Genomic DNA, 26,040 nt, shown 5'->3' with positions numbered 1-26,040 from the left:
TTGATTTCTAAATTTGTTCTTTAATTTTTCAGCCTCTGTCTTAAATAAAATAATAGTTAAAATAGTCATCAAGTTGCTTACATTATATGATAGCACATCTGTATTGCTTCCTATAATTTAAATTTTTTTCTGAACACTACTACTTGCTTTTTAATCATTAAATTATTGTGCTTTGTTCTGGGACTTTTTTTTTTTTTTTTTTTTTCTTTTTTGAAGAGTCAGTTGTAACATGTACCACTCTCATGGATGATGTTGACAGTGGGGAAGCTATATGGAGGCAGGAGGTAGATGGGAAATCTCTGTACCCTTTACTCAGTTTTACTGTGAACTTAAAACTGGTCTAAACAATAAAATCTATTTTTTAAAATGGATATAACTACATTGTAATACTTTGTTTTGCCAAACTGGCATCTCATATAGCCTAAAAAATAAATGTTAGTACATGTGACTATTTGAACACTTGAAGTATGGCTAGTCTAAATTAAAGTGTGCTCTAAGTGTACAATACAGTGAATTTAAAAGATTTAGTATGAAGCCAGAATATAAAATAGCTCATTAGTACTTTTTCTGAGTATATATTGAAATTTTAATATTTTTGATATTTTGGGTTAAGTAAAAGAGTAATTTTACCTGTTACTTTTCTTAAGGTGACTACTAGCAGATTGAAAATTACATATATATGCTTGCATTATATTTCTACTGGACAGCACTGTGCCATATTAGAAGCTGAGGGGGGTGGATACTTTCTGCTACAGTCTCATAACTGTAGCTTAACTTATAGAATAATTTTTTTAGATAAGTGTAGCCATATAATTAGATTCACTTCAGTATTAGAATTGGAGCCATAACCCATTGATTATTCAACATATGAAAATATATTAAAAATGGCCAGTTATTTTAGCATAGTGTAAAGTGCAGTTGAACTTACATATGATATTAGTTTGTATGTCAGAAATAACAGGCATTTGGGGGGAAAACATTTAATGTAAGATGATCTGAATTAATATGTCAATAATGGCTTTGCTCTTCATTTATGTGCTTCCTCCTCCTACCTATATCATGCATATCTCGTGTACCTTGGTGTTAATAGGCACATCTACCCATTGAGACCAGTTCTGGTCAGAGATATACACTCAAGAGGGAATTCTTGACTCATCATTATCATGCTCTAGTTTTGCTTCTGGAGCCTGGTTAATATTACTCATATCTGCTATCTAGATCTTAAGCTTGTATTGCCCAGATTCTCATGTGGCCTTTTAACCTTGTGTGGATATATGCTTTGTCTGGGTTTCTGACTTTTCAGCACCCAGTCTTCTAGCTTGGGTTTCTGATCTCTTTTGCCTGACCTTGTCAACTCTGGGTCAGATGCCGGCCTAGATTTATAACACAGTGCCTTTTGCTCTTCTGTGTCTGAGTTATCCTCTTGTAAACCTGTCTTTCAGTGCCAGCCAGCTTCCTTATCACCCTTCCCTTCCCCTGGCCTGCCCTTGTCTTTGCCACCTAGTCTGGCACTATACCATGACTTAGGGAATAAGGGATGTTTAGAGGGATGTTAGATGGGTGTTGCATAGATTTTAGCCTGGCCATTAGTTTTTATGGACATGTGTAAAATATGAATCTATTTTTTACTTTGTCATTTGTAGAAGCAGAACAGAGTGATGAACAACTTCATCAAGAAATATCACAGGTGAGTGCCCTGGCCTGTGTGGGTCAGTGGTTAGAGTGTCGGCCTGTGTACTGAAGGGTTGCAGGTTTGACTCTGGTCAAGGGCATGTACCTAGGTGGTAGGTTTGATTCCCGGCCCTGATCAGGGCACACGCAGGAGGCAACCAATCAATGTGTCTATCTCTCCAACCCTCCCTCCCTCCTTTCCACTCTCTAAAAATCAATGGAAAAAAATATCCTCAGGTGAGGATTAACCAAAAAACCCCAAAATCACAGATGAGTTAAAAAAATAGTAGTAGGTTTTTGTGGGAAAACAGTTAATGATTCTAAGTCTTATTTTTTTATTCTCTCACTTATTTTGTTGTTATTGCTGAGTTTGAGAATGTATTTTTGCTGTAAGTCCTTACGAACTTTTTCCTCTTAGAGGCGTGCTAAGTTTTTCTTACTATTACAAAAATACTATTAATTTGTTCATTTTTCTTGTAGGCTAATGTCATCTGCATAGTTTATGCTGTTAACAACAAGCATTCTATAGATAAGGTATGACTGTATGACTTTTTTCACCATATTTAGTTAAATTTCAATGGGGGCACTTTCAAAATTGATCCCCAATTTATAATTTTAGGGGTCTAAAGGTCGGGTATTTTTCAAAGAAGATCCTATATGGCTTAGCTCTTGTTAATTTTCATTTTAGGTAACAAGTCGATGGATTCCTCTCATAAATGAAAGAACAGACAAAGATAGCAGGTATTTTTTTCTACAACTTTGTATATTGAAAAATTTCAAACTTACAGAAAAGTTGCAAGAAGTAGTATGATAAACATCTATAAACACTTCACTTAAATCCACCAGTCGTTAACATTTTGCCACATTTGTTTTATCTATAGGTCTATCTACCTGTTTGCATACACACTCCTTTTTTGGAAGAAATGATTTGAGGCAACACAAATATTTGAGAGCAAAGTACAGAACAGAGCTCTGATTCATAATTTCAGACATTAAATATTTTGATAATTAATCTTGCATTTCTCTTTCTCCAACCAATACTTGAAAAGTCTCAGCTTTAGAATTCCTCTTCAACTGCACTGTATGTGCCCTCTCACTTAGATGCCAATTTTATGAGGAATGACACTCTCCCTTGTCATTGATTGCTCATTGTGTGGGTATGTAAGAGCATGGGACTTGGAGGAAAGTGAACGACCTTTGAAATCTGGTTTGGCTGCTTACGAGCTTTAAAGACTTTGACTTCAGCCCTGGCTGGCATTGGTCAGTGGGTAGAGCGTCAGCCTGTGCACCAGAGGGTCTTGTGTTCAATTCCCAGTCAAGGGTACATACCTGGGTTGCAGATTTGATCCTGGCCTCCTGCAGGAGGCAGCCAGTTGATGTGTCTCTCTCACATGGGTGTTTCTCTCTCTCCCTTCCACTCTCTCTAAAAATCAGTGGAGAAAATATCCTGGGGTGAGGATTAACAAAACAAACCAAAAAAGAGTTTGACTTCATTGAGCCTGTTTCCTCAACTGGAAGCAGAGATGAGGATAATACTTGTGGTTATTTTAAGAATCCAATGAAATAATGCATATGTGAGTGCTTTATAAATTCTCTGAAAAACTAGGGATCTTCATTTATAATTTCTACAGAGAGATTTCTTTGAAATTCTTTGGAAGATATTTTCCTATTGGTTTTTAGAGTGGAAAGGAGGGGAAGAGACAGAGAGAGAAAAAACACCAATGTGAGAGAGACACATTGATTGGTTGCTTTCCACAAGTGGCCCGACCAGGGCCGGGGACCAAGCCTGCAACCGAGGCACTTGCCCTTGATTGGAACTGAACCCTCAGGCTGACGCTCTGTCTATGGAAACCAAATAGCTAGGGCTCTGCTTCTTAAAGAATACTTTCAGATTTTCTGTCTCAGGAGATCTACCCATTTTATCTAGCTAAAAACCTATGCTTTTTATTTTTATTTTTTGCCTTTTCCTCAGCCTCCATATCTAATCTAACAGCAGAATCATACCATATCACCCTATAAATATTTCACTATGTATCTCTAAAGATAACAAATGACTGCATTTTAAAAGGTCCAGCAGATCATGTCATTACCCCAGTAGCTTCCCATTTTACATTTACAATAAAACCTACTCTCCTTACTACATCTGTAAGTCCTCATGTGTCTGATCTTTGCTCCTCTCCCCAACCCCATTTCATACCTCTTTTGCTCGGGACTCTCCAGCCATTCTCTCATTGTTTTGGTTTTTTGGACTAAACAAGATGTTTTTTTAGTTTGGGGTCTTTGAACATGCTGTCCCTTCTTACCGCCCAGCTCTTCCCTGGCTCTTCATATGGCAGATTCCATTTCATCCTTCACTCCTTGACTCAACTGCCACCTTGTCAGAAAGATTTTCCCTGATTATCACATATAATTAGTTCCCTTTCATTACTCTAGCCCATATCCCCTTATTTATTTTCTTCATAGTACTTAACACAACTGGAAATTGTCTTGTTTGTTTATTTGCTTATTGTCCATTTCCTAGTTACACTATTAGAATGGGGATGGACTTTGCCTTATGTCCTTAATGCCTACAACAGTACCTGGCTTATCATAGGTACTCAATAAGTATTTGTTGAATATGCTTTCTAGTGAGCTGAGCTGACTACAGTAGAGGGTTCATATTGGGGAGATTAAGTAAATCTTATTCGTTAGAATGGGTTAATGTACATTAAAATATAAATCTAACGTATGTTGTCTTCCTTAGTATTACAGTGTGCCCTGTTTATTTCAGGTTGCCTTTGATATTGGTTGGGAACAAATCTGATCTAGTGGAATATAGTAGTATGGAGACCATCCTTCCTATTATGAACCAGTACACCGAAATAGAAACCTGTGTGGAGGTATGCCTTGTTTGATTTTGAAATTTACTGTTGGTGAATTCTCACTAAATTGAGGTTGGGAATAGGAGGCTGGGGAGATGTAGGATGGAATAAATTTCCTGCTGTTTGTGAAGTCATATAAACCAAATAAAACAGAGAACTTGAAGTTGGCCTCTTAGCTCTTTGTAGACAACCATCTTGTGATATCCACTAAGTAAAATGCTTTTTCAGTTTCTTCGAGAAATTTTATTACCTTACATTGGTGGTTTTTTAACTCTCATAATTGCTTCCAGATTGTAAAATTTTAAACTTTTTTTTTTAGTGTTCAGCAAAAAATCTGAAGAACATATCAGAGCTCTTTTATTATGCCCAGAAAGCTGTTCTTCATCCTACAGGGCCCTTGTACTGCCCAGAGGAGAAAGAGGTAACCCTTCCCCCGCCCCCTCACCCCCAACTCCCCAGTTTGTGTTAGTAGGGGCTGGAATGTGTAGGTACTAACTCTAATGTGGTAGTGATTTTTAGTAACTCTTTTAAGTATTGTTGTAAACTTCTGTGATTTAAATTTATTGTTTATTATACTTACATTTTCTAAGTATTTTTCTTCAAAGATATTTACATTAAATACTCAGAAAAGTATTCCAGATAAAATACTATTCAGGAACTGCCATTAGGACAAACAGGAGAATTGGCAATAGTAACAGCAAAAAGTTCAAAGACTTAGCTAATGGTCTAGTTGCTTTGCTACTATAAAGTCCAAAAACTTAAAAACATACACAAAGAAAGAACTTGTGTAGTTATTTGACATGGGTACAACATGTAATAAAACTTGAATACTCCCTTTTGTTTCATAGCTAAGAAATTCAATAATTCCTTAATGAAATATCTAAAATTGAATAATATTTTGCCATGTACTTTTTAAACTAATTATTTTTTATTTAAAATTCACATACCATAAAATTTACCCCTTTAAAGTATGCAATTCAGTGGTTTTAGTATATTCACACAGTTGTGTGTTCATTACCACTGTCTAATTCCAGAACATTTCATCACCCCGAAAAATCCTGTACCCATCAGTAGTTACGCCCATCCCCCCAACCCTGGGAAGTCTACTTTCTGTCTGTATGGATTTGCTTTTTGTGGACATTTCATATAAATGGATTCATACAGCATGTGGTCTTTCTGTTTGACTTCTTTCACATAGCATAGTAATGTTTTCAGGGTACATCCATGTGGTAGCATGTATTAGCATTTCATTTCTTTAATGGCTAAACAATACTTTATTGTATGGATATGTTTCACATTTTGTTTATCCACTTACCGTATTTTCCAGCGTATAAGACGACTTTTTAACCCAGGAAAATCTTATACACCCAGTCGTCTTATACGCCAGAAAATACAGTATCTATTGATGGACTTTTGGGTTGTTTTACATTTTATGGCTATCTATATATATATAAAAGCCTAAGCAACTATTCAACCGGTAGCTATCCTTCCACTGACCACCAGGGGGCAGATACTCAATGCAGGAGCTGCCCCCTGGTGGTCAGTGCGCTCCCACAGTGGAAGGGCTGCTCAACTGACCAACAGGTGTGCGGCTCATGTCTCCCAGACCCGGAATCAGGACTGACTGGGCACGAGGAGCAAGGAGCAAGGCTACGATGACAAACAGTGGCTATGCTGTCATGGGCGTGCCAGTATCACCCTAAGACAGGCGCGTGGAGACCTCAGCAAAGCAGCAGCGAGCCTACTGGGCAGCGGCGGCAGGTGCAGTGGGGCCGGGATGAGCTATAGCAATGCAGTGCCCAGCCCCGGCTCAGGCTCCTCCCTGGCCACCTGCCACTTCTCGCACTACTTGGTGCTGTGCAGGATCGACAGGGATAGTGGGCTGAAGCCCAACAAGCTGGCGGGTAAGGCCAGGCTGCAGCAACACAGAAGTCCACTGATCCCCTCAGGCCAGGCCGAGGGACCCCACCGATGCACAAATCTGTTCACTGGGCCTCTAGTTGTGAATATAACTGCTATAAACATTAATACACAAGTTTGAACATCTGTTTTCAATTCCTTTGTATAATTAGGAATGAAGTTGCTAGATCACATGGTAATTCTATGTTTAACTTATTGAGGAACCACTAAATTGTATGAAGGTTCCAGTTTCTTCACCTCTTTGCCAACACTTGTTATTTCTTCCCCTCCACCCACTTTTTTTATATATTATTACTAGAGGCCCGGTGCATGAAATTCATGCACTCAGGGGTGGGGGGGAGGTTCCTCAGCCTGGCCTGTGCCCTCTTGCAGTCCAGGAGCCCTTGGGGGATGTCCAACTGACAGTTTCAGCCCGCTCCCCGCCACCGCCACTGCATTAGCCAGCCGTGAGTCTGGCTTCTGGCTGAGCAGCGCTCCCCCTATGGGAGCGCATTGACCACCAGGGGGCAGCTCCTGCGTTGAGTGTCTGCCCCCTGGTGGTCAGTGTGCATCATAGCAACCTGTCGTTCCACTGTTCGGTCGATTTGCATATTAGCCTTTTATTATATAGGATAGCCATAGTGGATGTGAGTGGTATCTCACTATTGTTTTGATTTGCATATCCCTGATGGGTAATGATGTTGTTCAGCTTTTCTTGTGGTTATTTTGCCATTTGTATATCTTCTTTGGAGAAATGTCTGTTTTAAGTCTTTTGACTATTTCTTGAGTTATTTGTCTTTTTACTGTTGAGTATTTAAGAAATAAAAAGTTGTAGATATTTTCAGGAAAAGTTTATAGTATAGGTGAGTGGTTGGCAGCTTTAACCAGTGAGCCACATTTGGTCTGCCCCTTGTTTTTTGTATAACCTGTGAGCTAAATACATTTTACATTTTCACTAGTATTATCTCTCTTTTTTTTCTTTTTGGTTTTTAGAGAGAGTGGAAGGGAAGGGGAGAGACAGAGTGAGAGAAGCATCAATGTGAGAGAGACACATTGATTGGTTGCCTTCCTGGGCGGCGATTGAGCCTGCAACAGAGGTATGTGCCCTTTCAGTCCATAGGCCGATGCTCTAACCACTGAGCAAATGGCCAGGGCCAGGGCTGCATTTTTAAATGAGTGAAAAAAAAATCTAAAGGAGTAATATTTTGTGATATGGGAAAATTATGTGACATTTAGAATTTATCATTCATAAATAATGTTTTATTGCAGCACAGCCATCCTCATTTCTCTATGTTTGTCTATGGCTGCTTTCCTGCCACAAAGGCAGAGTTGAGTAGTTGCAGCAGAGCTTGTATGTGGTACTCACACTTCTCAGTGCTGAGTGCTGCTTGGCACACTGCTAATTGCACTGGCATAGTTATAACTTGACAGTATTTCAGTACCACATGTATCACTGTACTGTGATGTTTTATTTTGTTATCAGTGCTTTATCTATCATGCCAAAACAAGAAAAGAAAAAAGTCAATTTTTAGTTAGAAAAGCAGTTGTATGTTCTAAGCTCTAACTACATTATTTTTTTGAGGGGGCATGGTTACCTCAGTGTAAGCGCAAAAGAAATTTCCATATTTCATACTTCATTTGACTCTGCAGTTGAGGAGCTTCCACCCAGTCTTCAATCAGGACTCACTAAGCTGCAGTATAGTGACATGCTAGCAGGCAAAAATCAAGAAAAGAATCTAATATAATTCTACAAACACTTTCCAAGCAATGAATGTGCCCAATTAAAATTATATGTGTACAGTCCTAACCAGTTTGGCTCAGTGGATAGAGCGTCGGCCTATGGACTGAAGGGTCCCAGGTTCAATTCCGGTCAAGGGCATGTACCTTGGTTGCAGACACATCCCCAGTAGGAGGTGTGCAGGAGGCAGCTGATCGATGTTTCTCTCTCATAGATGTTTCTAACTCTCTATCCCTCTTTGTAAAAAATCAATAAAATATATATTTTTTTAAAAAATTACATGTGTACAGATATGTATCAGTACTGGGAGTATGTAACTGCAAAAAGACATATTTCAAAGATAAGATATGTAAAATTTTGCCCTGACCGGTTTGGCTCAGTGGATAGAGCATCGGCCTGTGGACTGAAGGGTCCCAGGTTCGATTCCAGTCAAGAGCATGTACCTTGGTTGCGGGCACATCCCCAGTAGAGAGTGTGCAGGAGGCAGCTGACCGATGTTTCTCTCTCATCAATGTTTCTAACTCTCTATCCCTCTCTCTTCCTCTCTGCAAAAAATCAATAAAATATATATTTTAAAAATTTTACAGATCAACATTAACAGATAAACATTGCAATCAATTTTTATGATAGGGAACACTAATTTTGAACCCCAACTTAGCAAAAAGTTAACTCTTTTAGAAGATTTTCATTCTTCTCATTAGTAGACCTGTATAGCAAATTTATACTGTTATTATATTTTGAATTTCATCAATAAAAATGTTGTGGAAATTTTATTCTATCTTGCTATATAAGTACTTCCATGACATTCTTGATTTTTCCTGTTGGTTATTTGCTTTGTAGCCCTTTACAGAAAAAGTGCTGACCTCTGGTATAAATAATTAACCTGAGTTATCCGTTAATCTGACCCTGATTTACTTTCCCTTAATCCTGGTTTACTGTTCCTTAATTGGAATGCTTCTTTCTAATTTACTCTTAATCCAGAATTTCCCAAATTTGCTTGATTGTAGCACTAGACATACTTGCTAAAAACACAGACAACATTATGATTCAGCCAGGAAATTTGATCTTATGATCAAGGAAATTTGGGAAGCAGTCTCATACTATAGAGATTTACCTCTGAGCCTTTAGCCTGCTGGTACATTAAATCGCCTTTGTTAGTTCTCAGTTCTTTAATTGCTTTTTACTTAGGCCTATTATTAGTTCTGCTAATCACCCCCACCCCTGCCCCTTCCCCAATCACCTGAATAAAATACCACCATCTGTTATTCATTTCGTAGGTGGATCTGCTTGAAGTCAAATCTGCAAATTTGGAGACTATCCCTTGTTTTACACAAGAACAAGCGTTGAGTCTAAGCTATACCAGAAGCTTCTATTTAGACGATAACAACCTTTAACACAGATTGGGATCAACAAAAAGATCATATTAAAATTAAGCTTGCCCCTGGCCAGGTGGCTCAGTTGGTTGGAGCATCGTTGGTACCCCAAAGGGTTGTGAGCTGGATTCCTGGTCAGGGCACATACAGAGATTGCAGGTTTGATCCTAGTCGAATACCGGAGGCAACCTCCCGTGGCCCCTACCCCTAGCCAGCCCTGCTCCCAAGCAGCCCCCCCACCTCCATCTCAAAGGGGGCGGGGCCGGCCAGCCAACCACCCTCAGCTCCTCCCCTTGGCCGGGCCAGCCAGACCCCACCTGTGCACGAATTCGTGCACCAGGCTTTCTAGTATATAGATATGACTGGAAGAATGAATATTCTCTAAAGATGTACTTCTCTTGCCTATCCTTGGAGGATTTGTGGTCATGAGGGGGATGTTTGATCATACCAAAAATTGGTCCTCATTTACTTAAAAAGGTTTGAGTATAAAAATAAATGGCTTTGCCTTAGTTCATTTTTCACACTGGTTGTATTTGCTGTTACGTATTTGATGGTGAGAACAATCAGAATTATTCTTAGCCTTACTTATGAAAATCATATTTAAAAATCCAAGCTATTTTAATAAAAAAGTTGTTTCTTTTCTCATTGACTTCTAGATGAAGCCAGCCTGTATAAAAGCCCTTACTCGTATATTTAAAATATCTGATCAAGATAATGACGGCACTCTCAATGATGCTGAACTCAACTTCTTTCAGGTAACCTTCCTCTTTTTCTGGTGTTTGTGTACCTTGTTTTTGTGTGTTTGAGGGGAGGGGTGGCTGAGAAAAGCTATCAGAATTTATTAGCTTAAACAGTGATATGTTGATAAACTTGAGTCTGTTTCATGTAAAAAGTATCTTTCATATCAAGCTATTTAAGTCTTTGTTTATGGTATAAAACTCTTAGGCATAGGAATCAAGGATACTCTTTGATAGCGTTATTTCATGGTACACAATGGATGTGTATTAAGGATGATGAAATCTGAACTCTGAGTTATTTTTCTTTCTTGGTTTTGTATAACATAGCTTCACAAAGAGCTTGTGTTTTAGAAATGTGATGGGGAGAGTAGGGAAGGTTTCTTTCCTTCTAAGTGACATATTTTACATAAATAATACAAGGCAGAAACCATCCTAATTTATTATTTGTTTTTTTCAGTTATAACTCATTGATTTAATATTGCTTTTTAGACTAATGTTTTTATATATTGTATATATAATGCTGATTTTTGTTGTGGTTTTTTTTGTTGTTTTTTTGGGTTTTTTTCCCTAGAGAATTTGTTTCAACACTCCATTAGCTCCTCAGGCTCTAGAAGATGTCAAGAATGTAGTCAGAAAACATGTAAGTGATGGTGTGGCTGATAGTGGATTGACACTGAAAGGTGAGTGAATGGTGTTCTTTCCCTTTTTGAACTCGATAATTTCAAAATTTGGTATAAGGTCTTTATAGCATTATTTATACTTTAAGGAAATGTTAGTTTTACTCATATATCTGAAATCTAACTTGGACATGTAGGAGTTGGAATAGACGGGCAATTTGGTGGGGATAGTTATCTTCACTGTCAGCATAAATTAGAGGAAGGGAAGTTGGTGGGATCTCAGGAATGCTGATGTCCACCTGAAGGAAAAAGATTTCTGGAACAAACAAATTTATCTTAAAGTTCTTCTGATTCATAAGCATCCTTTAAGTAGAAATTATTTTTAGGGAAGACATTTTGCCTATCAGTCAGATTTACCAAGTATACAATGTTCCCCGTAGAATGTGTGATAGAACCACAGTAAAATAAGAAATGAAATTGAAAACCAGAACTTTTCATTATAAAACGCAAAGATCCATAACACAATTTCTTTTGCTTTTATCACCTAACTTTGTGAATGTCAGTGTATTCCTTGGGAAATGTTTTGGCCCTTTCTTCCGGTGCCATCTCTTGCTGACCTGGGTATATATATGAAGTGATTCTGAAATCAGCTCTGTTTTTATTGAGACACTTGTGAATTTTGTTTTGATTTGACCTTCAGTATGCAAAACTATTAAGCCTAGGTTAATGAATGTAGTGCTAGCCATTATGTATTGCATGCTTTTCTCCCATGTGAGTCTGTGCCCTTTTTCACATCAACTGTGCTTACGAATTCATTTTATTTCAGGTTTTCTTTTTTTACACACACTTTTTATCCAGAGAGGGAGACATGAAACTACTTGGACTGTGCTTCGACGATTTGGTTATGATGATGACCTGGATTTGACACCTGAATATTTATTCCCCTTGTATGTACCTTTGGCTTTCTAATTGATTTTACTTGCCAAGTATTTTAAAGTTTTATTTAGCACATAGGTAGGCTTTGGGGTACTCAGGAATAATTTAGATTTATAGAGAGATTTGAAACAAGGTTTCTCAACCTCGGCTCTATTGACATTTTGGTCTGAATGATTCTTTGCTGTAGAGTCTGTCCAATGCATTATATGATTTTTAGCACATCCTTAGATGCCAGTAACACCTCCTCCCCCAAGTGTAACAAATGAAAATGTCTAGCATCTCTAGAAGTCACCCAATGTTCCCTGAGGAGTGAAATCATCCCCAGTGGAGAGCCACTGATTTATAGAATGGCTCAGACTTTCCTTTTCTTCTCATGGAGAATACAAGTGTGTGCTTTTTTATTGGTGTTTTTTTTTTTTATTAACATATCTTGATTGATTTCAGAGAGGAAGGAAAAGGGGGATGTATATATAAACACCAATGGTGAGAGAGAATCATTGACCGGCTGCCTCCTGCACGCCACACACTGGGGATTGAGCCCCCAACCCAGGCATGTGCCCTGACCGGAAATCGAACTGTGACCTCCTGGATCGTAGGTGGACGCTCAACCACTGAGCCACACCAGCCAGGCTGCAAGTATTTTTAAAATTTTATTCTACCGAGAAAAAAGATAAAAGATGCTAGACAAACTGTTTTTAAAGTCAATAGGTGAGAAGTATATTAGTTAACCTTTTTTTTTTTTTTTAGCCTTTCTCCTTCTTAAGGTTTATAGCCTGTTCTTAGCTCAGGATAAAAATAAGCATTTTTTTTCCTAAACAAGCAGTCTATTTGTGGTTATTTTTCTTTAAATAGTGCTGTGTTTACATTCTGTTTGTTTAAAAATGGACCCAGCCCATCTGGAGTGGCTCAGTCCGTTGAGCATCATCCCATGCACCAAAAGGTTGCCAGTTCGATTCCTGGTCTGGGCAAATATCTGGGTTGCGGTTTGGTCCCCAGTTGGGGCATATATAGAAAGGCAACCGATCAATGTTTCTCTCTCTCTCCTTCCCGCTCTTCCTCTCTCTAAGCATGTCCTTGGGCGAGGATTAAAAATAATGATAAATAAATAAAAATAGGCCCAGTGTCACCCCAAAACAGGAGACTGCCTTGCTGTAGGATGCCACTCCTGTAACAGGGAAGTGACTTCCCAAGATCTGGCCTTCGAAGCTTTGGCCTTTCTTCTTTACTTTTTCAGCAGTATGTAATTTTCATGTTGTCCTTTTTTATTTTAGCATAGCACCCCTATGCTAAAATACAATGTGCAGAACTAGTATGTAAGGGTTCAAAAGGACTTTGCCATTTGTTTCTTCCCCTATTATTAAGGAAGCAAAGTTCTTTCTGGTTGGATTCCTGGTCCATTAATCAGTTCTAACTTGAAACTTCTCTTGTCAAAGTTATTAAATTAAATTTTGGCTCCAGTGATTTTCCAGCTTTTTCAATAAATCTATATTGAATGAATGAATGAATGAATGAATGAATGAATTTGTCCGTGACATTTTCGTCAAGATTTCTTTTCTGTACCCTTTATGTGGGTAGATAAATTCTACAAGCTTATTGCTTTCTTAAGTATGACAGTGAGAAAACTCCCATCTCTTATGGCTCTGTGGCTCTATTATCTCTTTCAATGTCTTTATTTCTCTGCCTTGAATTTTCTGCAAAATAGCCGCTTAGAGTCACCACTTTAAACTCTGCCTCTGTCCTTCACACTGTTGCTAGATTGAATAGGTATATAAATACAGATGTAACCTTGGCACTTCCCTTCAAGACAGGATAAAGCCCAAGCTTCTTAACATGGTACATGAGGTCATTCCTGATCCGCTCATGCTCACTCCCTGCCTTCATTCTAGAAATAAATACGAAAATATTTATAGTCCACCAATCATATTTTCTACCCATGGTATTTCCACTCTCTCCCTCCCTCTCCCCTCAACCTAATTAATTCCTCTTATCCTTCAAGTCTCAATTCATTTGACAGTTCCTCTCAGCAGCACTGACACCTTCCCATCCCCAGGCCAGAGACGTTCCAATTCACGTGGGCTTCCCGAGCATCCTTACCTTGCCCATACTTGTCCCATTCTGTTGCAATAGTAAAGTTATCTGTGGTCCATCTCCCACTTGGATGCGGTTTCTTAGAGGGGAGAAGCCTGTCTTGTTTTTGTGTCCCTAGTACCTAGCTCAGTGCATTTGATAAATGTTTATTGAACTAAATTTAGGGTGAATCAAAAAGGTCAAATCGGGCAGAAGTAACATGTCTTTACATCATTTTCAACTCATTACCATGTTGACATAATTATGACTCACAATTTGTTTATAGAGGAGGAACAAACCTGTTAATGGTTTAATCAGTATTATTTATAAAATTTTTATTTCAACCTGCCCTTCAGATATTTAAGAACACTTTACATGTCAACTCGGAATGAGCATTATTTTTTGACCCTGAGGCTTGCCAGGCCACTCTAGTCTCCAGCAAGGATATTGTGTGAGTGGTGTTTTCCCACAAAAAGACTTGTTGCAGTTTTATATTCATTTCTTAAGTTAAATTTCAATATTTGATTAATGATTTGTTTTACTCTTAAATTTTTTCATCAACAGGCTAAAAATACCTCCTGATTGCACTACTGAATTAAATCATCATGCATATTTGTTTCTCCAAAGCACCTTTGACAAACATGATTTGGTAAGCTCTCAGCTGTAATTTTCCATGATAAAATATTTTTCAGTGAGTGATTTAACTCTGTTCCCTTAGCTTTGGGGTACTTATGTCACGTAGCCAAAAATTGCTTAAACTCTCTTAAGTTAAACTAACAAAAATACTCTTTTATTTTTATAGTTTTCTCAAGATGAAAAAGTCTAGTTTATAGACTCTTGTATAAGTTTTCTTATAAACATGTAAGACATTTTCTTGATAAAATGTAAAATTTCTTTTCATATGTTAGTTTTTAGAAGCATAGTTTTACTAGACGAGGGGCTTTCGTGTTTGGGAATTATTCTCTTAGATATCTAAACATTATGTATACTTCCTTGTGTATCTTCAGGATAGAGACTGTGCTTTGTCACCTGATGAGCTTAAAGATTTGTTTAAAGTTTTCCCTTACATACCTTGGGGGCCAGATGTGAATAACACAGTTTGTACAAATGAAAGAGGCTGGATAACCTACCAGGGATTCCTTTCCCAGTGGACGTGAGTATAGAGCTCACCTGTTTGCTCTAGAATTATCACTACTTTAAAATTATGTTGCATTATGTTAATCATTTTGTAAGTTTTTCAGATCTTACTAGGTGTTTCAATCATAATAAGCAGGATTGATAGTAAAGGGATCTGTTTGCTTTTGGATGATGTACATGGAAACAGTAATAAGTCTTATATCAAAAGTGAGCTAAATTTTAATCCTTTTTTTATTAAGAGAATTGGAAACATCTTTGCTATTGTAAAATTCTTTACACCTTTAGAATATGGGAAGAGCATATTTTACTTGGCACTGAAGACTTAAGGGTTTTCATTGCCGAAACCGGTTTGGCTCAGTGGATAGAGCGTCGGTCTGCAGACTGCAAGGTCCCAGGTTCGATTCCGGTCAAGGGCATGTACATTGGTTGCGGGCACATCCCCGGTGGGGGGTGTGCAGGAGGCAGCTGGTCGATGTTTCTCTCTTATCGATGTTTCTAGCTCTCTATCCCTCTCCCTTCCTCTCTGTGGAAAATCAATAAAATATATTTTTTTAAAAAAGGGTTTTCATTGTTTGTCACGCACTCTTAGCGAGGGTTTGTCTACAGTCTGGGTATAGCCTAGTAGACATTGTATTTAAGGTGCTAAGGAAATCCTCTGGTCATATATGAGGACATAATTACTTTAATCTTGGTGAGACTAACTTTTCTTAATACCAGAATCTATTCTTTTTTCAAATCATAAAAAGACTACCTAATTTCAAGTAATTAGGTAAGGATGTTGTGTGAGTGGTGTTACCCCACGAAAAGACTTGTACCTTTTAGTTATTTTTGCTCCATTCACAAACCTTTTCAGATTAATTATCATTAAGTGCTCAACTAGCCAGTATTTGCAGTGTACTATGTAACTTGGGAAGCAAATTATTTTCAAAAATCCCTGCTCTAGATTTACCAGCAGCTCACTGCTCATCTGTGAGGACTTGCTCTCTCTGGGCAGGTGAGATATGGAATCCCCCCACATCTTGCATTCTCCTCCCTTCTCCGTCTTAAGAATGCAGTGTAGAAAGAGCCATGGTTGGGCGCATGGGAATTAAAGCAGCCTGACAAAACTCTTCTGCATCTGGTGGTAACATTATTTGAGCTATTGGAATTTTTTTTTCTATAAATGTTCATTGAGGAACTTTTCACATTTTAAACTCTTCTATTTCTTAGGCTCACGACCTATTTAGATGTACAGCGGTGCCTGGAGTATTTGGGCTACTTAGGCTATTCAATATTGACTGAACAAGAGTCTCAAGCTTCAGCCATTACAGGTAAGTAAATATAATTAGTAAAAAAAAGTTAGAAACATTTTGAAGGTTCCACTTTCATATGTAAAAAGAGTGAACGTGAATATATCTTTGCTAGTCTTCCATGTCTACACTCTTACTTGTTTTCCCTGTGATTTGATCATTCTTTTGAGTTAAGATGCTTGATTTTATTGTTTATCAAAAAAGAAAGCATAGGTTTTACTTCTAGTTTACCCCTGAGACTACTCCATTGATGAAAATCAGGGGGAGCCACCGGCATTAAAAATATAGTTTGTCCTGTGTTTTAATTTTCTTTGAACATTAAAACAATGCACATCAACACATGAACCTGATATTGAACTGATTGTACATCTCTCAGCTTTGTAACCATTTTCCACATTCATAAATTTTTTACAAATTTTATAATTCTTGCCAGGCAATGTCCTCCACTTAAAGAAAACCCATAGGAATGAAAATAACACATTAGGGAACTGATATATCAAGAGTTTCTTATATCCCAGTTGAGGGAGTGAGGGGGGAATGCTGTATCTTACAGGAAGCCCCAGCACAAGAAGACAGCCAATCTTAAATTGACGGAGCCCTTTAACGTCCTTAACCAATTAACAGTATTTTAGTTCAACATCAAAGAGTAAGGAACTAATTGCTCTCCAGCATGAAGTTTTTTTCATGCAACAAAATACTGTGGAGAGAAACCAAGATGGCGGCATAGGTAAACACCTAAACTGCTGCCTCACACAACAATTTCAAAACTACAACTAAAAAACAAAACAAACATCATCCAGAACCACAGGAAAGCTGGTTGAGTGGAAATTCTACAAGTAGAAGGAAAGAGGAAAGCACACGGAGAATCAGAGGAGCTGCAAAAGGCTGAGGTACGGAGACACATGCGCGGGCGGCTGAGTGCCTGGCTGGCTTTCTCCTTCGGGAAGGAGACAAAAGCTCCCGACTGCGCTGAACCCCATTTCCAACTGCACTGAACCCCAGTTCTGGGCGAGACCCTGGGGACCCAGGCTTATACGGGGGGAATCTGGACTGTCAGGCGGAAACTCAGGGGAGCCGCGAAAGGCAGAGGTCTGGAGGCGCGCGCCCACGAGTGCGTGAGGAGAGGACTGACTACTGAGTGCACCGCTGGCTTTCTCTAGTGGGTGGGAAACGGAAGCTCCGCACTACGCTGAACTCCAGTTCCGGGAGAGAATCTGGGAATCCAGATTCATTGGGGGAGAAATTGGACTGTCTGGCAACAGGCGAAACTCGAGGGCGGCTTACTCTTAGAGGTGCTTGCAGTGATTACCGAGGGACACAGAGACCCAGGGGCATCATAGAGCAGGGCTGACGGGAAGCCAAGACTGTCTGCTCAGCCCTGAGACTCCGCCCCATCCAAGCTGAGCACAGAGGCTTTTGCAATTCTGCAAGTCTTGTCTCATAAGGCTGTCTCCAACACAGAAGTTCTCCTGGTGTAGACACAGCTGATCCTCACAGCCAATTGGCCTGGAGGTCAATTCCTCCCAGTGATACCAACAACAATCAAGACTTAACTACAACAAGGCTGTACACACAGTCCACAAAGGGGTGCACCAAGAGTGTCCACCTCAGGTAACTGGGGAGGCTGATCCACTGGGCCATATAGGACACCTAGCACACAAAGCTACCCAACCAACTCAGGGAAGCAGCGGAAATGTGGAGACAAAGAAACAGATCACAGACGTTATAAGGTTTTTCAAGAATTTCCTAGAAAAGGCCGATAAATTTAGCGAGACCCTCGAGGATATGAAAAAGGACCAACTAGAAATTAAACATACATCGACTGAAATAAAAAATATTATACAGAGACCTAACAGCAGACTAGAGGATCACAAGAATCAAGTCAAAGATTTGAAATACAAAGAAGCAAAAAACACCCAACCAGAAAAGCAAAAAGAAAAAGAATCCAAAAATATGAAGATAGTGTGAGGAGCCTCTGGGACAACTTCAAGCATACTGACATCCAAATTATGGGGGTGCCAGAAGAAGAGAGAGAGCAAGATACTGAAAACCTATTTGAAGAAATAATGAATGAAAACTTCCCCCACCTGGTGAAAGAAATAGACTTACAAGTCCAGGAAGTGCACAGAACCCCAAACAAAAGGAATCCAAAGAGGACCACACCAAGACACATCATAATTAAAATGCCAAGAGCAAAAGACAGAGAGAATATTAAAAGCAGCAAGAGGAAAAGTTAATTACCTGCAAGGGAGCACCCATATGATTGTCAGCTGATTTCTCAACAGAAACTATGCAGGCCAGATGGGAGTGGCAAGAAATATTCAAAGTGATGAATAGCAAGAACCTACAACCAAGATTACTCTACCCAGCAAAGCGATCATTCATAATTAAAGGTCAGATAAAGAGCTTCACAGATAAGAAAAAGCTAAAGGAGTTCATCACCACCAAACCAGTATTATATGAAATGCTGAAAGGTATTCTTTAAGAAGAGGAAGAAGAAGAAAAAGGTAAAGATAAAAATTATGAACAAGAAATACATATCTATCAACAAGTGAATCTAAAAATCAAGTGAATTAAAAATCTGATGAACAGAATAAACTGTGAATATAATAGAATCAGGGGCATAGAAAGGTAGTGGACTGAAAATTCTCAGGGGGAAAGGGGTGTGGGGGGTGCGGGAAGAGACTGGACAAAAACCATACACCTATGGATGAGGACAGTGGGTGGGAGGTAAGGGCCGAGGGCGGGGTGGGAACCGGGTGGAGGGGAGCTATGGGGGGAAAATGAGGAACAATTGTAATAATCTGAACAATAAAGATTTATTAAATTAAAAAAAAAATACTGTGGACATCTTTCTATATCACTAATCGACTTTTATATATCTTTGATGCTAAATAATGTATCATCATATGGATATTCTATAACTTATTTAACCCATAACTAATATGTGTTTTTTATCGTTTTTGCCTCTGGTGAGCTTTGTTGCAATTGAATCTTTAGCTATAGCTTAAGGTCTCTTTACCTCAAGAAGAGATGCCCCATTTCTCTGCTGATACAGCATTGCTTCCTGGCCTGCCTCCTTTACAGATTTCCATTGGAAAGGCCAGTTAACCCCAGAGTGCATATCCCTTTGCCACTCATAGATCCAAGAGAGTGCAGATTCCAGAGAGCATCTTTTAGCTTGTAACTCGTTATGACAATAACTTATCACAGAAAAAAAAATAGGTGAGATATAATGTTGGCTATATTTATTGTAATTTTAATTTATTTTTAAGATATCATTTTCCTTATGAAATGTATTATTTTATTATTAAACTAGAGGCCCAATGCACAGATTTGTGCACTGGTGGGGTCCAGTCGGCCTGCCCCGATCGGGGCTGATCTGGGATGGGGCTGGCCAGGTCAGGGGGCTGCGGTTGTTCCAGTCATTCGGTAGTTCTGCCATTTGGTCGCTGGGCTTTCATTATATAGTATAAATTTAATTTTGTTACTAGAAGTTCACTTTACAGCCAACTTTTCAGAAATGCATCTTTTCCACTAAGTGAGGCCCTTCTGTATCATATTTAGTACTTTATTTCACACACAGCTTGACTGTTGTACAGTATGTTTATTTATTGATAAGAGAAAAGTAGCAATACCCTCTTTTGCAGAAGGTAAATTAAGTTCAGTGAGTCTAAGTGGTACATAATTAGGTTTTTATTTTTATTTTTAGTAACAAGAGATAAAAAGATAGACCTTCAGAAAAAACAGACTCAAAGAAATGTGTTCAGATGTAATGTCATTGGGATGAAAAACTGTGGGAAAAGTGGAGTTCTTCAGGCCCTTCTTGGAAGAAACTTAATGGTGAGAAAAATACAGTTTTATCCTACAAATTCTTATAGTCATGAGTTTACATAATTTTTATAGCTATTAACCTTTTTAGATAATTATATAACTCAGTAACCCATGTATAGTATATTAGTATAATCTAAAGTGTAACAATAGCCCTAACTGGTTTGGCTCAGTGGATAGAGTGTCGGCCTGCGGACTGAAGGGTCCCAGGTTCGATTCCAGTCAAGGGCATGTACCTTGGTTGCGGGCACATCCCCAGTGGAGGGTGTGCAGGAGGCAGCTGATCGATGTTTCCCTCTCATCAATGTTTCTAACTCTCTAACCCTGTCCCTTCCTCTCTGTAAAAAATCAATAAAATATATATTTTTTTTTAAATAAAGTGTAACAATAATTCTGTTGAACTAGCTTTATCTTTGCTTGTTTGTTTCTTTATTTTTCAATATACTTTTTTTTCTTTTTTATTGAATTTATTGAGGTGACATTGGTTAATACAATTATATAGGTTTCAGGTGTACAATTCTATATAATATGTCATCTGTATATTTTATTATTGTTCATCACCCTATCTTTGGTTTTTTATGTTGGCTATCATTTTTCTTTTTTTTTTAACCAGTGTTTAGATGAGAATTAAATGAATATACTTGTGAAAGTCCTAACAGTGCTTGGCATGAAGTAAATATACAATAAAGACTTAGAATGGAATGCTGAAATCCCATTCTGGCTGCTGCTTTAAGTAAGGAGATTGGCGTATTTCCAGATGATTCTCATATCAGATAAAATTATAGTATAATGAGAAGTGCCAGCAGGCGGCTCTGGAATACAGTTTCAATAATGTAGTTTACTTCCTTTTCAGTCACTGCCTTCATTTAGTGCTGAGCAAATGCATCTTTTGTTTTAGACCTTAAGAACTAAGAAACATAAAGTCAATACCTCCTTTGTACTGAAAAAGAATACATAGTGCAGGGAAGAATGCCCTTTTATTTGACAGACCCACAGGTATATGTATTGATAACAACTAGTTGCTGTAATATCTTACTATAAATATTAAAATTTTTGGTTGTTTTCAGAGGCAGAAGAAAATTCGTGATGATCATAAATCCTACTATGCGATTAACACTGTTTATGTATATGGACAAGAGAAATATTTATTGGTAAGAAGTTTTCTGGTATATAAAGATTATTAATTATTACGTATATTTTAAAAGACTCTTTGGAAACTAATTGGGTTTAATTTAATGGCTGTATGTGGAACTTGCATGTGATTTTTTTCCCCACCTGGCTTATTCATTGGAATTAATTTTAATTCCCTTGATATGTATGGTGATTACAAGGGTATAGCTATAAGTAAAAATTCATCTATTTATGTGTTTAATTGTATGTTATACTACAATAAGAAAGTAAAAATATTAACTCTTCTTTACTTTTTCTTGCCCTTTTATTTTAAAACTAGAGGCCCGGTGCATGATTGAATCATGCACGTGTAGGGTCCCCGACACGCTTTCGCTTTTCGCAGTGGAGCTGGGTGCCTGTCCAAGCCGGAGGCTTCTGAAAGGCCTGGTGCCGGAGCAGACAGGCACCCAGCTCCCCCGCTTTTGATGGTCCGCGGCCGCTGAGGGGGGCTACCCTGCTGTTGAGAGGCGCAGGGGGCGCCCCCTGCGCCTCTCAACAGCAGGGTAGCCCCCCTCAATGGCAGCGGATCCGTGCCTCTCAATGGCCGGATAGGCCACCCCGAGTCCTGCCCCCCAGCCTCCCGCCGCCCAATCGTGGGCATAGTGGAGTGATGGTAATTTACATGTTACTCTATTATTAGATAGGATATTATCCTCTACTGTTAAGTAGAAATTAATATGAAAACCTTAGTGCAGGTGCTTGATAGTGTGTCTGTAATCAGAATTGAGTTGTATCTGTTTAGCATGGAAGGAGTATATTTAACAAATGTGTGAGCCTAAGAAAAATGAATGAAAGAAGGGTATAACTGAAAAGATACTATGAAATGCAGTAGAAAGAGATTATATGTTCTCTTTTGACCCAGTCACATTTCATTTTGAACGCTGGTTGACCACTGATTAGCTGTGTTACCTCAGGCAAGTGGCTTACTCTCTCTGAGCCTGAGTTTCTTAAGTTAGCTAATATTAGAAACTGCTAACAGGTTCTGCCAGACAAATGATCACTTGAATTTTACTCTATGATAAAAGTTTTTTGCCAGTTTCTTATTAAACTTTATCTCCTATTCTTTACCTGTGTACTCAGTAAATATTGCTGACTGTTATTTTTCCTGTTTTTATTCTTACAGTATTATTTGTAAATTAGCATCTTTCACGTCTGAATGTTCATGTTATCATAGTGTTTTATTTGGAGTATATTTAGTCACTTCTGACTCTACACTTCCCTTTCTTCTCAACAAAGAGGCACTATCTTCTATAACTCAGTCCTGAATTTTACTTTGTTGGATTATTATCATATCATAGATATTTCTTTACAAGTTTTATAGTTAACATTAAAAAAGTGCCGGCAATAAAGTAGAACAAGTGGAGCATAGTGTGAAAAGTTCTTTGCTTTGTAAATCCTAATCACCAAGTTTAATTTACAAAATGAGAAGATACTTATCCGCACTTCCCACTTCTAAAAATGGTCTGAAAATTTATGCTTAACTAGTATCTTTTAATTAGGAAGTTAAGTTAAACAAATAGTAAAACATCATGATTTTAATTATTCATTGATATTATGATATTTATGTTTCTCATCTTTTTCTTTTTACAAGTTGCATGATATCTCAGAATCGGAATTTCTAACTGAGGCTGAGATCATTTGTGATGTTGTATGCCTCGTATATGATGTCAGTAATCCCAAATCCTTTGAATACTGTGCCAGGATTTTTAAGGTTTGTTGCTCTTTTGGTGTATAACTAAGTTTAACTTTATATGGAGTTTAATGGAATTGTAATGTGGTGTTTTCTAACCAAGAAAATCATTTGTGGAGCTTTTAAAAAGTATATACATCTGTGTCCTGTCCCTAAAGGTTCTGGTTTTGTTCTGAGGTGGTAGGGTCCCAGACATCTGTATATTTAAAAACATTTTTTTCCATGCATGACTCTGATGTGAATATCCTGGTTAAGACCCCCCTGTATCAATGGAAGGTCTTCTTGACTGTTAGGGATGCACATGGATTGTGTATTGCCAGGTCCATCATGAATAATAACAGCAAGGGGGAAAACCAGAGGCTTGAAAAGTTATTAGTCACTTTGAGATTTTAACAAGATTTAATTCTTTTGTACATAAAACTATATGTACAAAGGAATTCTAGCATTATTTTTAATAGCAAAAAACTAGAAATTGGGGGTAAAGAGGAGAGATCAACCAAAGGACTTGTGTGCATGCATATGAGCCTAACCAGTGGTTAAGGTCAACAGGGGGGTGGGGGCATGCGTGGGGAGGGGTTTGGGATGGGAATGGGGGGATGAGGACAAATATGTGATACCTTAATCAATAAAGAAATTAATAATAAAAAAATAAACTAGAAATAATTTAGATGTCTAAGAATAGGAGAGGATACTTTACCAAATTAAGATAAAATAACCCAGTGGTCTATTAAACAGCCATTAAAAACAATGGTTTTGAATTCTGAAAACATGGGAGATTCAGTATTATATATTTTTAAATGTTTATATCCAGCATGACGGCCACTATATAAACATGTAGTATATAAATGCATGTGCTAAGGACTGAAGGTAGCCCTAGCCGGTTTGGCTCAGTGGATAGAGTGTCGACCTTCGGACTGAAGGGTCCTGGGTTCGATTCCGGCCAAGGGCACACGCCCAGGTTGCGGGCTCGATCCCCAATGTGGGGCGTGCAAGAGGCAGCCAATCAATGATTCTTTCTCATCATTCATGTTTCTATCTCTCCCTCTCCCTTCCTCTTTGAAGTCAATAAAAAAAATTTTTTTTTTTAAAAGGACTGAAGGTAATACGAAAAAAGAAAATAGTGTGCTTTAGGATAGAGGACTTTATATGAATTTCTTTTTATTTCAAAATATGTCTTTTTCATTAAAAAAAATTTCAAATTCGATTAATCTGAAGAAGCATTACAGGTTTATATTGTTACCAGCATTAGAAAAGTGGCCCTGGTCATATTACGAGACTGACCTGGACCACTATTGTTGCTTTGCCTATCCAGAGAAAAATTTTAGTATACATTTAATTAAACAGAGTAATTTTTTAACTTGTCATCAGATTTTTGTTTCATTTTTTATTCCACAGCAACACTTTATGGACAGCAGAATACCTTGCTTAATCATAGCTGCAAAGTCAGACCTGCATGAAGTTAAACAAGAATATAGTATTTCACCTGCTGATTTCTGCAGGAAACACAAAATGCCTCCACCACAAGCCTTCACTTGCAATACCACTGAGGCACCCAGTAAAGATATCTTTGTTAAATTGACAACAATGGCCATGTACCCGTAAGTACTTACTCTGCCATCATTTTCATGTTGCATGGTTCATAACGACATTGCATGATGCCATTATTAGCCATGAGGATGGAACCTTTGTCCATAGAAGTTGTTCAGCAACAGAAAGAGATTATAATGAGAAGGTACAAATTTGAGAAAATGCAAGTTTGGTTTGGGTGCCATAATAAATTTATATGAACTGTGCTGACAGTATTTGAATATATTTGAGAATGCTGTAACTATCTTAATAGGGTAGTATAATAAAACTAAGCTCCCCACCCAGCATTAAAAAACAACAGTCTTACTGTAATAAAGTGGGGTTGGCACATGTTGCTTTATGCTTGTAAGGTATTTCCATATGAACAGAAAGTTCATTTTTATATTTTTCTGTTGATTAATTGACCTTGAGTGTGTGAGGGATACTAAAATCTTTTATGAAATTAAATTATGGGTATGTTTGAGTTCAGGATATGATGTCTTTTTTAAGTGCTATAAAAAGTAGTTATAATTGGAATTCCTGCTATATAAATGTTTTACATTGTGTTATACCACATTTATGTACATTTATTGTATATCTATACATGCATATGCACAAGCACATAACTGTGGTCATCTTCATAGTTTACTAACTGCCTTAAAATTGCATGGTTCTTAATGGCATTCTCCTCGAGCACTATGTATAAATTCTGTTTTGTAACAAGATAGTTTTCAGGCAGTGCGTTTCTCGGGACTTTATAGTTTATTCTATTTATAATTATGTTATTCTCTAAATTATTGTTCTTATGAAAACAACAGTATGAAAGAGTAATCAAACATTGCTATAAGCTGAATTTTTTTCAGAAAGTTGTTCATTTGTTACAGAATTTTCAAGTCAGAGTTAACTTTACTGCTATTCCATTAACTAATTAATACTTTCTAAAAAATGCAGTAAACCCTTGCAGTTCTATTTATGTTGGAAGACAAGTCATTTCTATTACTATAAGATAAGCACAGCCTTATTTATGTTTTACCTTTGCTTTAAAACTCTCATATATGTATCTACAGAGAGGATCATTACAGAGACAGACTCTCCCGAGACACGGGCAACACTGATAGAATAGAGAATTTGAGAAAAGTCTGGGTCTTTCTAAAAACTGCTTTGTAAGTTACTTTTTCTTTATGGCTTCTGTGGGATTTTGTTAACATTTTCTTATAGATGAGCAAGTCTCCTTTCTTGCCATAATTAAGATTTAGTAATTATCCAGAAACGCACTGCTTGGTCAGGCTTACTGCCTAACTATGTATTATGGTGTCCTTTGTTTACTGTGTAAATGCACTATTTTATCTTGTAAATAACTGCACCTTTTTGATCTGTACCTTTTAATATTTTACTGCACTTTGTGTGTATATGTGTGTGTGTATGATAAATGTACATACTTGGACACTTGTTTATATG

The 26,040-nt window shown here is 37.9% G+C and overlaps 1 protein-coding gene across 4 annotated transcripts in view; it reads left to right on the top strand.

The window, feature by feature from the left end:
- RHOT1 (ras homolog family member T1) overlaps positions 1 to 26,040 on the top strand; it is a 58,771-nt gene that overhangs the window by 19,083 nt on the left and 13,648 nt on the right. For 2 of the 4 annotated variants that reach the window (XM_008147756.3, XM_008147758.3), the window contains exons 4-19: positions 1,644 to 1,687; positions 2,152 to 2,205; positions 2,360 to 2,412; positions 4,442 to 4,550; positions 4,852 to 4,953; positions 10,199 to 10,297; positions 10,851 to 10,959; positions 11,723 to 11,843; positions 14,464 to 14,548; positions 14,907 to 15,052; positions 16,246 to 16,346; positions 20,038 to 20,168; positions 21,224 to 21,307; positions 22,918 to 23,037; positions 24,412 to 24,614; positions 25,650 to 25,745. In XM_008147756.3, coding sequence (XP_008145978.2) covers positions 1,644 to 1,687; positions 2,152 to 2,205; positions 2,360 to 2,412; positions 4,442 to 4,550; positions 4,852 to 4,953; positions 10,199 to 10,297; positions 10,851 to 10,959; positions 11,723 to 11,843; positions 14,464 to 14,548; positions 14,907 to 15,052; positions 16,246 to 16,346; positions 20,038 to 20,168; positions 21,224 to 21,307; positions 22,918 to 23,037; positions 24,412 to 24,614; positions 25,650 to 25,745 — 1,657 coding nt within the window. The remainder of the gene's footprint in view (positions 1 to 1,643; positions 1,688 to 2,151; positions 2,206 to 2,359; positions 2,413 to 4,441; positions 4,551 to 4,851; positions 4,954 to 10,198; positions 10,298 to 10,850; positions 10,960 to 11,722; positions 11,844 to 14,463; positions 14,549 to 14,906; positions 15,053 to 16,245; positions 16,347 to 20,037; positions 20,169 to 21,223; positions 21,308 to 22,917; positions 23,038 to 24,411; positions 24,615 to 25,649; positions 25,746 to 26,040) is intronic. The other 2 variants (XM_008147757.3, XM_008147759.3) reach the window with 1 other exon arrangement.

The sequence above is a fragment of the Eptesicus fuscus genome, chromosome 20 (genome assembly GCF_027574615.1).
Source record: "Eptesicus fuscus isolate TK198812 chromosome 20, DD_ASM_mEF_20220401, whole genome shotgun sequence".
NCBI classification, from domain to species: domain Eukaryota; kingdom Metazoa; phylum Chordata; class Mammalia; order Chiroptera; family Vespertilionidae; genus Eptesicus; species Eptesicus fuscus.
The sequence above is the reverse complement of the archived record's forward strand: the minus strand, read 5'-3'. Positions and strand labels throughout refer to the sequence as shown.